This window comes from Gobio gobio (genome assembly GCF_949357685.1).
Source record: "Gobio gobio genome assembly, chromosome: 4".
NCBI lineage: Eukaryota > Metazoa > Chordata > Actinopteri > Cypriniformes > Gobionidae > Gobio > Gobio gobio.
This window is the reverse complement of record NC_137100.1, coordinates 32,071,251-32,085,701: the sequence shown is the minus strand read 5'-3', so window position 1 is coordinate 32,085,701 and position 14,451 is coordinate 32,071,251. Positions and strand designations below refer to the sequence as shown.

The following is a 14,451-nucleotide window of genomic DNA, read 5'->3' as shown; positions in this document are numbered from 1 at the left end:
TGTTGTAAAATACATGAAGCCTGCTTTTTTATAGGCTTTATAGGTTTTATAGGTTGAGAATGACTCTTGAAGGACCAGCACCACATCCTCTAGTACCACTGTTTGAAGAATTCATCTGCCAGAATCTGGCAGTACGTTTTGGGAGTTCATTTTAGTCCATCCTGAAGTCCGTTTTGCAGAGATGGACTAAAAATGAACTCCCAAAACGTACTGCCAGATTCTGGAAGATGAATTCTTCAAACAGTGGTACTAGAGGATGTGGTGCTGGTCCTTCAAGAGTCACTCTCAACCTATCTGTCCATAAAGCCTATAAAAAAACCTTCTTCATGTATTTTACAACACTTCAGCTTGTGATTCTTATCTAGTGGGGGTCATTTTTTAGGATTCTTTACCTAACTGAAGTCTCTGAGATCCTGACACCTTGCACTTCTGGAGACTCCAGGTAGGTTGCAGCTCTGGAAAATGGTGGCGCTGGAGACTAAAGGGTTCCTGATGGTTTCACCCTTAGTTCTTCACCTTAATTCTTAATTCTTTTGCAGTTAACAGGTGTCTTTTCTCCGCCACATGTTTTTGTCAGATCCTGCTGACCCAACGAGCATTTCACTGTCCAATGGTCATGCCTTAACTGCTATGTCTAGTATTGCATTAGTATTGCATCCTTCTCATGGGCATTTAATACTTTTTGACTTTTCAGTCTGAGTTAAATCTCTTTTTTGGCTCAATTTATCTGTAAAAGAAAACATGCCTAATAATTCTGCACACCTGAATATAAGGTGATTTTCATTTCCAGCCTTCATGAACAATTATATATCACTTATACATTATTAAATACTAAATCAATAGTAGTTATTAGGATTACTGTGGTTTGGAATTGGTCAAATGTGCCTGGAAAAAAAATATGATCAGAAAATCAACGTGCCTAATAATTCTGCACTCCCTGTATATTTTAAATAACACACCTATAGAAATGAATGGGATATTAGAAAATCTTTATTCCTTATACGAACTTCTAAACCATAGGGCTGGAGCCTATTCCAGTTTGTTAAGCCAGAGACAGGGAAAAGCACCCTGGCCTGGATAGATGGCCAGTCCATCACAGGTGTCTGTCTGTCTGTCTGTCTGTCTGTCTGTCTGTCTGTCTGTCTGTCTGTCTGTCTGTCTGTCTGTCTGTCTGTCTGTCTGTCTGTCTGTCTGTCTGTCTGTCTGTCTGTCTGTCTGTCTGTCTGTCTGTCACTCACTCACTCACTCACTCACTCACTCACTCACTCACTCACTCACTCACTCACTCACTCACTCACTCACTCACTCACTCACTCACTCACTCACTCACTCACTCACTCACTCACTCACTCACTCACTCACTCACTCACTCACTCACTCACTCACTCACTCACTCACTCACTCACTCACTCACTCACTCACTCACTCACTCACTCACTCACTCACTCACTCACTCACTCACTCACTCACTCACTCACTCACTCACTCACTCACTCACTCACTCACTCACTCACTCACTCACTCACTCACTCACTCACTCACTCACTCACTCACTCACTCACTCACTCACTCACTCACTCACTCACTCACTCACTCACTCACTCACTCACTCACTCACTCACTCACTCTCACTCTCACTCTCACGGCAATTTTGACTGTCCAAAACCTGCAAGTCTGTGGGGGAAACCGGAGTACCCGGAGGAAACCCACACTGACACGGGGAGAACATGCAAACTCCACACAGAAAGGACTCCTAGCTCAGGGACCTTCTTGCTGTGAGGCAACAGCACTAACCACTAAGCCACCGTGCCGCCATATATATTAGTTATAGTTCTCAAATTAAGTTCAGTTTTTTTCAGTCAAATCAGTTCATGTGAGTACAGTGGTTCAATATTAATATTATAAAGCGACAAGAATATTTTTTTGGTGCGACAAAAAAAAAAAACGACTTATGTAGTGATGATAACCGGCTTCAAAACACTGCTTCATGAAGCTTCGGAGCGTTATGAATCAGCGAGTCAAACCGCCAAACTGCTGAAATCAGGTGACTATGGCGCTCCTAACCACTGAATCGACTCGCTGTTTTGATATGCTCCAAAGCTTCATGAAGCAGTGTTTTTAAGTCGGTTATCACTATACAAGTCGTTATTTAGGCGCACCAAAAATATTATAGTCGCTTTATAATATTAATATTGAACCACTGTACTCACATGAACTGATTTAAATATGTTTTTAGTACATTAATGGATCTTGAGAGTGTAAATTTCATTCCTGCCTATGGAGGCCTCACTGAGCCATCAGATTTCAACAAAAATATCTTAATTTGTGTTCCGAAGATGAACGGAGGTCTTACGGGTGTGGAACGGCATAAGGGTGAGTAAAAAATTACATTATTTACATTTTTGGGTGAACTAACCCTTTAAAGACAAAATAAAGTTTTGCACTTTACATTTTCCACTGTATTGACTGACCTACACCTCTGCTGCAGAAACCCAGCTGTGCAGATTCATTTAACAACATTAACATAAGCCAGGGGTGTCCAATCCTGCTTCTGGAAGGGCCAATGTCCGGCAGTTTAGCTCTAGCCTATATTCCAACACTGTGCATTCTTAGAAAAAAGGTACAAAAGCTGTCACTGGGGTGGTACCCTTTCAAAAGGTACATATTGGTACCAAAGGTGTACCTATTAATTCCTAAATAGTAGATATTAGAACCTTTTAAAAGGGTAGCATCCCAGTGACAGCTTTTGTACCATTTTTTCTGAGAGTGTAGCCTGGATATTTCTAGTAATCCAGAAGACCTTGCTTAGCTGGTTCAGGTGTGTTTAAAGGGTTGGAGCTAAACTTTGCAGGACATTAACCGTCCAAGGGAAAAAGTAAAATAAATTACTTTGGTAGTTAGAAAATACTAACCAGGGCTTTGCTGGACAAACATTACATGCATAAAGCAGTGGGAACAAATCATACATTGAAAGAAATTAACAACCAATTAAGCTTGTAACAATAATAACTTTAAAAAGTGCCGTCTTATTCATTTACAGTGTAAAAAGGGTTGGTTTTAAATTATATTCCACATACGATCGAATCTGTTAAATGTAATTTTTCGGTTAATGCATTTTGTTAGATTACTCAAAGCAGCACGATCAAATTAATTTGGGATTATTTGTTTAACACTATTTTTATTGTATTGTATTTCTAATCCAAAGTAAACTATTAACCATTTTTTATAACCATTGACTTATTCTAGCCTATAACTTTAACAGTACAGTTCCTATTCATAATTCATAATTTAATTTAAGGCGTATTATACTACTCTCCAACACTGCTAATTTTGTCAGGTATTAAGTACCCTACAGATTCACAGATTTATTCCCTATCATTATTTTTTATGTGAACTGAGGTACACAACACTTACAATCATACTTGGAAACTTTATTTCTATCTATTTTTCACAATCACATGTTCAGATGTGTCTCACACACACATACATTTTATGGAGAGTTTCCGTTCCGTAGACAACAACTTTATACTGTACAAACTGTATATTATATCCCCTAATCCTAACCCCAAAACTACCCATCAAAGAAAACTTTCTGCATTACATTTTCAAAAAACATCACTTAGTATGATTTATAAGCTGTTTTTTGCTGTCACGAAAGGATTTTGTATATTGCCATCTTTGTGAGGAGCACACACACACACACACACACACACACACACACACACACACACACACACACACACACACACACACACACACACACACACACACACACACACACACACACACACACACACACACACACACACACACACACACACACACACACACACACACACACACACACACACACACAACTAGTGATCTCTTTAAAAGGTGAGTAGGAAAGGTTATGGACATGTTATCATGGTAATTTTTATTGATTTTTAAGTCCAATACTTGTTGTTCAAACAGTAATAATACAGTAATAATATAGTGTTTATCTATCCATGTTTATGTTTATTAACGTTTGTTAAACTAAACTAAACCGTCTTTTCATTTCTCATAATTCGCAAATAGGAAATGAAATGATTAAAACATACAGACCCATTTCAATCAGTAGTTTCAAATAATTGAAAAATAAAAAATTCACTAATTTCATCTCACTGATTATGAATGCTGTTGTATGAAAGTAGTTTTCTTGCCAGCATGATTTGCCTTAATCACTGTTAAACTGGTCTTGCATTTAATTTAACTTTATTCATGCTAATTTGAAATAAATCAGTTAAATTAGAAAAAGCATGCAAATGAATCAAAACTAAAGCACAACCTGAAGAACTATGATCTCACACCAAGATTTATTTAGATGAAACAATATTGATGATATTGAAATTAAACAGGCTTATAATATAACATCACCAGTTTCATGATACAATGACAGTAAAAAAAGTTACAGTAGCTACTTGCAGCCAGCTTTGAGCAGGTTCAGCACTTGTGTGTTGCTTGTCTGACTTTGGGTATGTTGATGGTGAATGCCATTTTATGTTCACACAAACTGGCTGATCATTTTTGTATCAAAATCTTGTTGCTTAAGTTATAAAATTGCAACATTTTTCTTGAGCTTACTGGGGTAAAGTACTGTAGAACACAAATCTTCATTAGAAGCTACCTCTAATTGAACTGGTAAATGTGCTTTTTAGGTAAATAAATCGGGGTGAATGTTTGGCTGAGACTCATTTAAGCCACCTTAAAAAGGGCTTTCTTGGTGAAATAGTGTTAATGCAGTTACATCAAACATTAGCTGGCTTTGAAAATGATTTAAAACCAAATAAAGTGTTCATACTGCAATCTACAGTATGTTGTACTGATGATACAATCACTGACACAACAAAAGCACATAAAAAGCTGATGCCATGTGCTGCTTTTGTCAGGATAATACAAAAACAACATCATCTGACTTGTAGGCTGCATCAGTATTGTGTTATTATTAATTAGTAAACTAATTTCTAGTTTGACAAGATTATAATAACAAAAGCATCTCTTTGTCAAAAAGTCTGCACGTCATGCACTACTCAACTACTCAAAGAATGCCGCAAGCAACTAAAAAAAACTTTTTTTGCATAAAAATACACTGGTAAAAGAAAAGGATGAGTTGCATTACCTGCATCTGATGAGACTACGCCCATTTAAGAGGAAAGAGACAAAATAAAGAAGGGGTCAGTTTGTGAAAGTCATTGACCAGATTCAACTAATGCATTTTCAGCAGCTACAGTGAAAGAGACAGTCTGACAGGTGTTGGATTGTACGAAAGGAGCAGTGGAGACAATAAATATACACACTTCAAACTGAATGCAAACTGCAAATGCTGTTGTCACCAAAAGGATAAAAAGAACTGATTGCATGTCTTATGAGGTTGTTCTATATCAAATATGTCAATGATAATTTCATATGTGTGCGATTTGTATTGCTGATAGCAGTATGTATGTATGCATGTATAACAAGTGGTTTGCAACATCTTTGATCCATCAAAATGTCATCCCATCTCATAGCGACACACTTTGAACTCAGTAAATAAAACATAATTGCAGGTCTACAGCAGGCACTGTCCATAATAATGTTTCTGATGCTCTGCATTTACACAGCAAGACTCACAGATCTGATTGTGTAACACTGACCACATCACAGATTAAGTTGATGGTTCTGGTATATCCCTGTATATACAATCATCACGAATAAGCTAAGATGGTCTATTTCTTTTCTGCACGGTAATTTCCAGAAAACAAATCCTCCGCACTGGTCTCGAGTTATTCATGGAGGAGCTTCGGCAGCATACAAGGAAGAGCGACGACAGTGAATGACGAGAGAGGACCAATGTAACGAGGTATGTTGATAAGGGAAGGAGGAGGCGGAAACCGGCGCACGTTAAACACACTTTAATATATAAATAAACACAAAATTAAAGTAAAAGCGGCAGCCCCTCAAGGTCGACTGTGCACTGGACTACATAAATAGTCCAGGCCAGGTCCTCTCTCATCCTTCAATCGTCGCTCCTCCTTTTATGCTTCTGAAGCTCCTCCGTGAGAAAATCGAGACCAGTGCGGCGCGCAGTTGGTGTTCATTATCAATCACGCCACCGGCCTCTCCCCATTCCCACGGCCCTCTGCCTCACTTGCCACAGATATGATGACCAAATATTGAATATGTATCAAATTAAGAACCAAAAGTGGCCCATGTCAAACGTGAATATCTGATATCTGATTCAATATGTTTGTTTACACGTGTGTAACAAAATCAGATCTGCAGTTGATACTGTTGATATAAAAACCAGAATTGAAAATACAGACATGGTTGCTTTGTATTTAGTGTAAACAGTTTCATTGAATATTAGACTGATTTGGCTCATGCTTAAATACAAGCAGCCAAACACCAAACCCTCTCATCAGTGACAGTCTAGAACTCAATTATAACAACTAATGTAACCAGCAGCCAATCATGAGACAATGTGTCTAAATACTCATAATGTCCATGATAGATTATGTTTAAACAAAAAAAAAAGTAGAACTGAAAGATTATTTATTATCTAAATTGCTGTAAAAATAGTCATGAGCTCATACAGAAAAAATTGCAATCACATTTGTTCTGTTCTTTGTACTTTTCCACTGGCTAATAAAATTCATGGTGCAAGTCAAATAATTGCTTTTTAATTTCTGAACACAATCTAATCATATCAGTCCTTTATGTGATGCATATACAGCGGTCCAAAATATGTGTCACCCATTCTGCAGAAACACAATGGATGGCTTTGGTTTCAGTAATAAATAACATCTTGAAAAAAGTATTTTCTTATGGTTGATGGCAACTCGGAGCACACTTTGCATTGTCTAAATTAAGATGTTTGTTGTGATGTCAGTAAACTGATCAGTTTTCCTGCTATTTGTGTTCATAAATGAATTGCACTGGCAGTTGGTACAACACACCTTTTTTTTTTTTTTTTACTACACAGTAGGGCTGAACGATACATTGAATGTTCATCGTCATCGCGATATGAACTCGAGCGATGAACACATCGCAACAGACAGCCTGACACGATGAATAAGGGAATACAGTTTATTACATGCGCCAATCTGAGTAACGTATTATGAATACTTGGATTACTTCCACATTGAATTGCATTTTATAAGTGTAGGAATGCGGCCATCAAATCCTGCTTACTATTATAAAATATTTAGCTAACGTCAAACGGGGCCAACGGCTCTTGGGCTAGTAAATCAGATAGGAGAACATTATGCGCTGATTTACTAGCCCAAGAGCCGTTGCACGTCAACTAAGCAGGAGCACCTGCGGTGGTCGGCCAAAATACTTTTTTTTTTATTTTTTTTTTATGTGAAGCTGTTTTACGTGAATATTATGACACGAGTGAAGCACAAAGTTTTATTTACAAAATAAATAATAGGTTCGCAGTTAAATGTTACATCACAGCCATGGAAACATATGGATTCATGCCGATCGAGGCTTTATGTGGTGAGCTAAATTTAAGTTGGCTTGCGTTTTGCTATCTGGTCACACGATTTTCCCCGAATTTAACAATAGGCTTACTCCATTTTATTCTACTGGACATGGAATCTCTTATTTATTTTCCCAAATCCTCATTTAGGCTACGTCTCTGACAGGGGATTAAACATTTCTTCCTTGTTTGATTTATTTAGGAGTAGGCTATATTCGCATCATTTACTGTGGTAAAGTAGAAAAGGTAGGACAGATACATTTTACTTCAAACTTTACTTTATTTAACACAGTTTGTGCTATTAGACTTGGTTTTGTGAGATTTTGTGTATAGCGCATTTCAAACACGCCGGAGATTTTTAGTTTCGCTTTCTCTCACAGCGCATAATCAAACAAAGCCTACGTTCTTGACCCTGTGGAAGATAATTTCGTTCTTCACATTTTACTACAAGTAGCCTATCAGTTTTGGAACATCAGAAGAAAACATGAAGATATTAGAAAACGATGCTTCTTTCCTGCTCGTGTCATCCCTTTCAGCGCAAAGGCATATGACGCACGTCTGTGGGGAAATATAAACGATTTTTTTCTTTAACTAATATTTAACTTATATTATTTATATTTCGATTATTTACATATATTTATTTAAATGTTTTACAGGCTGTAGTAGGCTATGTTGTTTCACTGACGGAAGTAGGCCTACTAAAATAAACATGCATGTTTGAGCCTTATATTTTTTATTTTCAAAATGTAGGCTATTTAATTGAGATAATTATATATATATATATATATATATATATCTCAATTAAATAGCCTACATTTTGAAAATAAAAAATATAAACGAATAATATATTTAACGAATGTATAAAGAATTTATAATATAGGCTAAAAATATATATTGGCCTAGGCGTGCGTGTGTATCCGCCACCGCGCCACTGCACAGTTGCACTGCCGTGTTATATTTCGTTCTCCATTCTCTTTTTTTCTTTAATATGAAATGCTGTTTGAATACATGCATTTCGTTACTGCCAACACTGAACACGACCTATTAAAGCACTAAGACATGGGAACAGTAGGCTATAGCTATATTCACATTTGAATATTTATCGCAAGTCATATCGTCATCGCAATATTAAACAATGTTATCGCACATCGCAGCTTTTCCTCATATCGTGCAGCCCTACTACACAGCATATATATTAAACATGTAAAGTAAGTGTAGGGACAAACATTTATTTGACATAGTTCTCACCTTTCTTGGCATAGTTGAGGTCTACATCTTTGAAATGAACTACCACTACATCTGAGGATTTGAAGATGATGCTCTCCACAATATCCTCACGGCGAGGGCCCACGTTAGGTTCTACACTCTTCCTGTGTGCAGCATCCAGGACAATATCACACTGCAGATGAAGAGAACAACACAATATAAAAAGAGGGACAAATGCCAAATGTGCTTAAAAGTACAGTACTTTTTTGCTACTAAGTGATTTAAATGCTTGAGTTTAGAGCCATAGAAAGTCTTCTCCTCACCTCTGGGCCATAGGTTTTAAAAACTCCTTCATAGATCAGGCCATTTTTGACCTTGAGTTCACATTTGTTTCCCTGTTGAGTGTTGAAGCAACAAAACAAATTTCAGTATGATTGCATTGGTTTCATTTTGGTAATGAGACTGATAAAATAAAAAACAGAAAAAAATAATGACAGCTGCACAAACAAGAATTATTTTTATAACTTCACTTATAACTGTGCATTTGGACTCACCACAACTGAGGTCAAAACATGAACCATCCTCATGTTTGCATAAACTCCACTGAATGCCACCTTAAAGATAATCGACAAAACCGTAATTTTTAGCTGAGGTAAGGAGTCAGCTAAAAATTAATATAGAAAATACTTTTTAATTGTTCTGGTTCTCGAACTTATAGGAGTATTCACTTTAAAATGAAAACGACCCCATTATTTACTTACATATTTAAAACTTTAAGGTAAAATATCTAGCTTCCGGCAGACCGCCTTCCGTATTCAGCTTACGTAGAAAGTGTAAAGCCTCTCACAGTAGGGCTGAAACGATTCCTCGAGTAACTCGAGTTGCTCGAATTCAAAAAAGCATTGAGGCAAAATCATTTGCCTCGAAGCTTCGTGTAGTGCATTTAACTACACACGGTCATGTTGGAGAAAGATATTATGTAAGGACTTGCGCATACTGCGCGGATTGCGGTTATATCCACGGGTCAGGTGGGTAAAGTAATAAAAAGTAACATTCCAAAAATTGCAGGTGGATGAGAGATAAATCATTAATGTGTTGATTTTAATAATGACGCGGAACTCACATTTCACGGTAAAACGCAATGAATGTGTGTCATTCTTTAACTTTCAGTTTCAACTCATTTCAAGATGAGACAGAGACTGCAATGCGAGAGAGAGCGGCATCAGCACTGGTGATATCATTTAGTCTCGCTATTTTTAAATGAAGACAGCTGTGTGTTGAGTTTCAGGATGCGACGCTGAACATTTAAAATGCTTATAAGCTTCATTTGCGGCAGTTCACGGAACTTTGCGCGTCAGCTGAAGAGATACCAGCACTCGAAACACATAACCAGCATGAATGGAGTTTGATTAATCGATGGAAAAATTGGTAGAATACTCGATTACTAAAATATTCGATAGCTACAGCCCTATCTCACATCTCACAACCCTATCTACGTTCTAGTGATACGTCACGGCAGTTCTTTTTCGCAAGTTTAATACAGAAGGCGGTCCACCGGAAGCTAGATATTTTAATTTATAAAGATTTAAATATGGATATTTTTCTTGCAGAACCCCATCGATTCACTTCAGAAGGCCTTTATTAACCCCCGGAGCCATGTGGATAACGTTTATTATGGATGTGCTTTTTGAGCTTCAAACTCAATGGACCCCGTCAATGCTATTATAAAGCTTGGATGCATCAGGATATTTATTAATATAACTCAGATTGTGCTCAACAGAAAGAAAATCATATACAGTAAATCATGGGGTAATTTTGATTTTAAAGTGAACTACTCCTTTAATTGTCTGAGCAGTGTTTAATGTTCTGATATGAAGTTCAACTAAGGACTTTTTAATGCTTTAATGCAAATTTTAAAATGGGAGACGATTAAAAAAAAATCTGTTATGAATAAATGAAAGAAAGTTACAACTCACTGCAGTGGAAGGTCCTTTGGCATTGTTGCGTCCTCTGTAGGGAAGAGAGAAAACAACATGATTGATAAGCTTAATAATAGATAGATAACTATAATCAAACGGATACAAGGAAATGTTTGACATATACTGCATACACAGTTTGCAGAGCCAAAAAACAGTTACACACTCCTAGGAACAATTTATGAGATACCGGTGGAGATATTGATTGCACATGCACTGGCATATATCCAGAGCTACAATGACATGGGAGTGACAGATAATCATATGCTTCATGCATTTCATTGTGCAAAGAAGTGCTTGTGAAGTTCCCAAACAACAGGCTTAGGAAAAATTTGCATTTTACCGAGAGGGCGTGCTAGATAGCCACTGACAGCATTATACCTCAAACATGCAAGAATGAGAGACCCTAAATTAAAAAGTGTTCATGACACATGTAGGACAAAATACCGATGAGGTCTCTAATATGCAACAAGAATGAGTTCAGTGCACATGATCTGAATACAAACTATCAAATGCTTCCAGTCCATTAAAGAAAAATTGAGAATAAAAGCTGTGAATGACAGTCCTCCGTTTTCAGCAGCCAGACTACAAATCAAATGCTGCATTACAGGCGGTGTAAGGCTTCACTGCACCACTCACGATTCCCAGTTTCTACAAGTCATAATACTCTTGTTGTTCCGTTTAAACAAGAATGACATTTTTCACCATGCAGCGCGACTATATGATGCCAATAAAGGCCTCTCTGCCTCTTAGCTGCAGGAATACACGTTTCCAAGTACATTTACAGCTAACTAAAACACGTATCAATATTTTTCGTGTATCACAACAGGCTCTAACGTAACATACTTACACAAATGTCATCTACAAAGACGGAATTATACATGCAACCTCTTGGAAACGTCAAGGTTGAGACAGTGATCTGACTTTCCCCTCTAGTGCTCGTGCGTGTGAGCGCGCGCCGCCACTCATCGGAAATGCACCCGACTGACAAATAGTTCCAATGGTGAAACGTTCGTTTGCCAAATGAACAGTAACGGGAAAGAAGCGATTCTGCCCTGGTGTCCTCGAGTAAACAAAATGCAAGAAAACTAGAACGGAAGCTGGGTTACTGTCATTCTCAATAGTGACACAGAAAGCTAACATGTGACTTCTCTTCTCATATGGGATGATGAATTCCCATAACGAGGAATCAGAGGCCGTTTAAAAATCGGACCTAACAGAACTTTATCGTTTGACAGATAAGATAAATAAAAAATATAGGGTATTCGTAGCCAACCATTTTATTGAGATAGACACAAGTCAAAGGGAAATGATACAACGGTGTAGAAACAATGTAGGCTAATCATCTTTTCTTGATTGTATTTTGAGCAATTCCTAAATTACATTTATCAACCAATTAAACTGTCATGCGGATAAAATCGATATCAGTGTAACGTATAACCAAATACATGTTGGCTAGTTAGCTGGCTAACAACACTAACGTTACTATGAATTGTATCGCTGCTGATATTTTAATTTTATGGCTCTCAAAGCATTTCTCCGATCGTTATTCAAATGTCAACCACGTTCAATCACATTACAATACATTTCAACCCGATCAAATGCATCTTGTGGGGCAAAGCTGGCACAGCCATATTTCACCGGCCAAAAAGGCAATTCATCCTGAACGTATTCACCACAGCAGACAACACGCCCCTCTCAAATATTCACGAACGTATTGTCCGTTATCAGCTGTTATTTTATAACCGCAATGGGTTTGTGCCCATTATCGTATGTGTGAATGAATCCCTGTCCAGATAACTTGGCCTATATCGGCCTACTTGCGCTCAATCCCGACCACTGCAAATTCACAACCTGCGTTTTTAAACTACGACACAAGTGCGGGCATGCCGCAACCCCCTGTAGGTTCACGCTCACCCGTCCTCCAAATTAAAAACCCCGTTATGTTGCAGACTCGGAACCCACCTGCCTATATTCTGGCGTCCGACGCCTCCTCCTGCTCCCCCGGTACCGGAGGCCGCAGCGGCTCCGCTGTTGCTTCCGCCGGGTTTGCGATTACCACCGGCCTGCGGCTTCATGGACATGGTGATCCCATAAACGACAGCTTGAGCAGAGTTTTCTGACTGTTTGAAAAAAACGTTTTACACCGCGGATGAGGGCGGAATATGCTATTTGACGTGTTAGCTGACAGTTGATCTAGTGACAGCCAACGTGTAAAGCTACTCCTCCAGTTATTCAAGTATCCACTAATGCTGCCTGCTACTTCAGCTAGCTCTGCTGATTTTTCCCCTCCTAAACAGAGACAATTTATTCCGTTTTAAAAGCAAAGCGAGGACGATCCATATGTTTTAGATGTCAACAAAAATACCAACCCGGTAATTTCGCTTTTTAGTTATTTTAAGTGCGATATTTTCTGTGATATACACAGTTCACGCAGGGCTTCAGTACTGACCGATAGACCTAAACAGTCTGAAAAGCCACAAAAAGTGGCGGAAGGATATATATATATATATACACACATCCCAGGAATGTGTGTACTCCTTTTGTCAGTTTTGTCTGTTCTAAAGAGAAATGATCACCAGTAATTACTGTATATGTCCTTGGAACATGGTACGTTATTTAGTTAATATTAGACATGAATGAATGTTAGTTTTGAGGAACAATGTTCTTATATAGAGCGCACTACTTTCAGCAAATGCACCGATCACTTTGAGCGTTTGCGCTTTGACACTGGTAGGCCAGGTGACTGATGTAATATATAGCCTACTGTTAAATTATGCAGCTATTCTGATTATTTAATTCGTTTGATTGTTTGTTTTAATCAATATTTTAAAGATCTATATTTTAAATGTCTTATATATATATATATATATATATATATATATATATATATATATATATATATATATATATATATATATATATATATATATATAATATAATATATATATATATATATATATAATATAATATATATATATATATATATATATATATATATATATATATATATATATATATATATATATATATATATATATATATATATATATATATATATATATATATATATATATATATATATATATATATATATATATATATATATATATATATATATATATATATATATATATATATATATCCTCATTTAACCACTGATTTAGGCCTATCCGGACAAACGTTTGGTCTTTTTTTCATGTAGGCCTACTGGTTTGTCTCCCTTGTAGAAAAATTATTTTAAAATATAAATTTATTCACTCATATGTTGCAAGCTGGTTATATTCCTCCTTGGTTGGCCGCAGGGTAAACTGAGTTCCATTTTCAACATTGTGTGAAGAACCAACCCATAAAAATGTAGAAAAATCTAATGATTGTGATTAATGGTACATTTGATAGGCAAGAAGCACAATCATAATAAACATTATATTTCAAGGCATACGGGAAACCAAGGCTAGTTGATTAACTATTTAAAGATTACTATACGCTGTGTTCCAAATGATTATGCAAGTGACATCAGTAGGATTTCAGTTTTTTTTTTTTTTTATCAGATTTGAATTTTTCAAAGAAAGTGTTAGTTTGCCAGTCTTCTTATAGGTAAATGGAATTTAAAAAGTTGTTCATTAAGCAAGTCACAGTTCTCATGCAATATGGGGAGGAAAAAAGATCTTTTTGAAGATGAAAAGCATGAAATGGTGCAATGTGTTGCCAAAGGCATAAAAACAACTAATATTTTACGAAACCTGAATAGAAATGATCGAACTATCAAAATATTTGTGAGTAACT

General features: G+C 36.9%; 1 protein-coding gene across 7 annotated transcripts in view; it reads right to left on the bottom strand.

Moving 5' to 3' along the window:
- atxn2 (ataxin 2) overlaps positions 1–13,146 on the bottom strand; it is a 36,249-nt gene extending 23,103 nt beyond the window's left edge. For all 7 annotated transcript variants that reach the window (XM_079815121.1, XM_079815122.1, XM_079815123.1 and 4 more), the window contains exons 1-6: positions 12,631–13,146; positions 10,666–10,699; positions 9,244–9,303; positions 9,013–9,084; positions 8,732–8,882; positions 5,141–5,155 (exon numbers count right to left, since the gene is read on the bottom strand). In XM_079815121.1, coding sequence (XP_079671247.1) covers positions 5,141–5,155; positions 8,732–8,882; positions 9,013–9,084; positions 9,244–9,303; positions 10,666–10,699; positions 12,631–12,749 — 451 coding nt within the window. In that variant the 5' untranslated portion in view covers positions 12,750–13,146. The remainder of the gene's footprint in view (positions 1–5,140; positions 5,156–8,731; positions 8,883–9,012; positions 9,085–9,243; positions 9,304–10,665; positions 10,700–12,630) is intronic.
- Between the last annotated feature and the right edge of the window lie 1,305 nt (positions 13,147–14,451).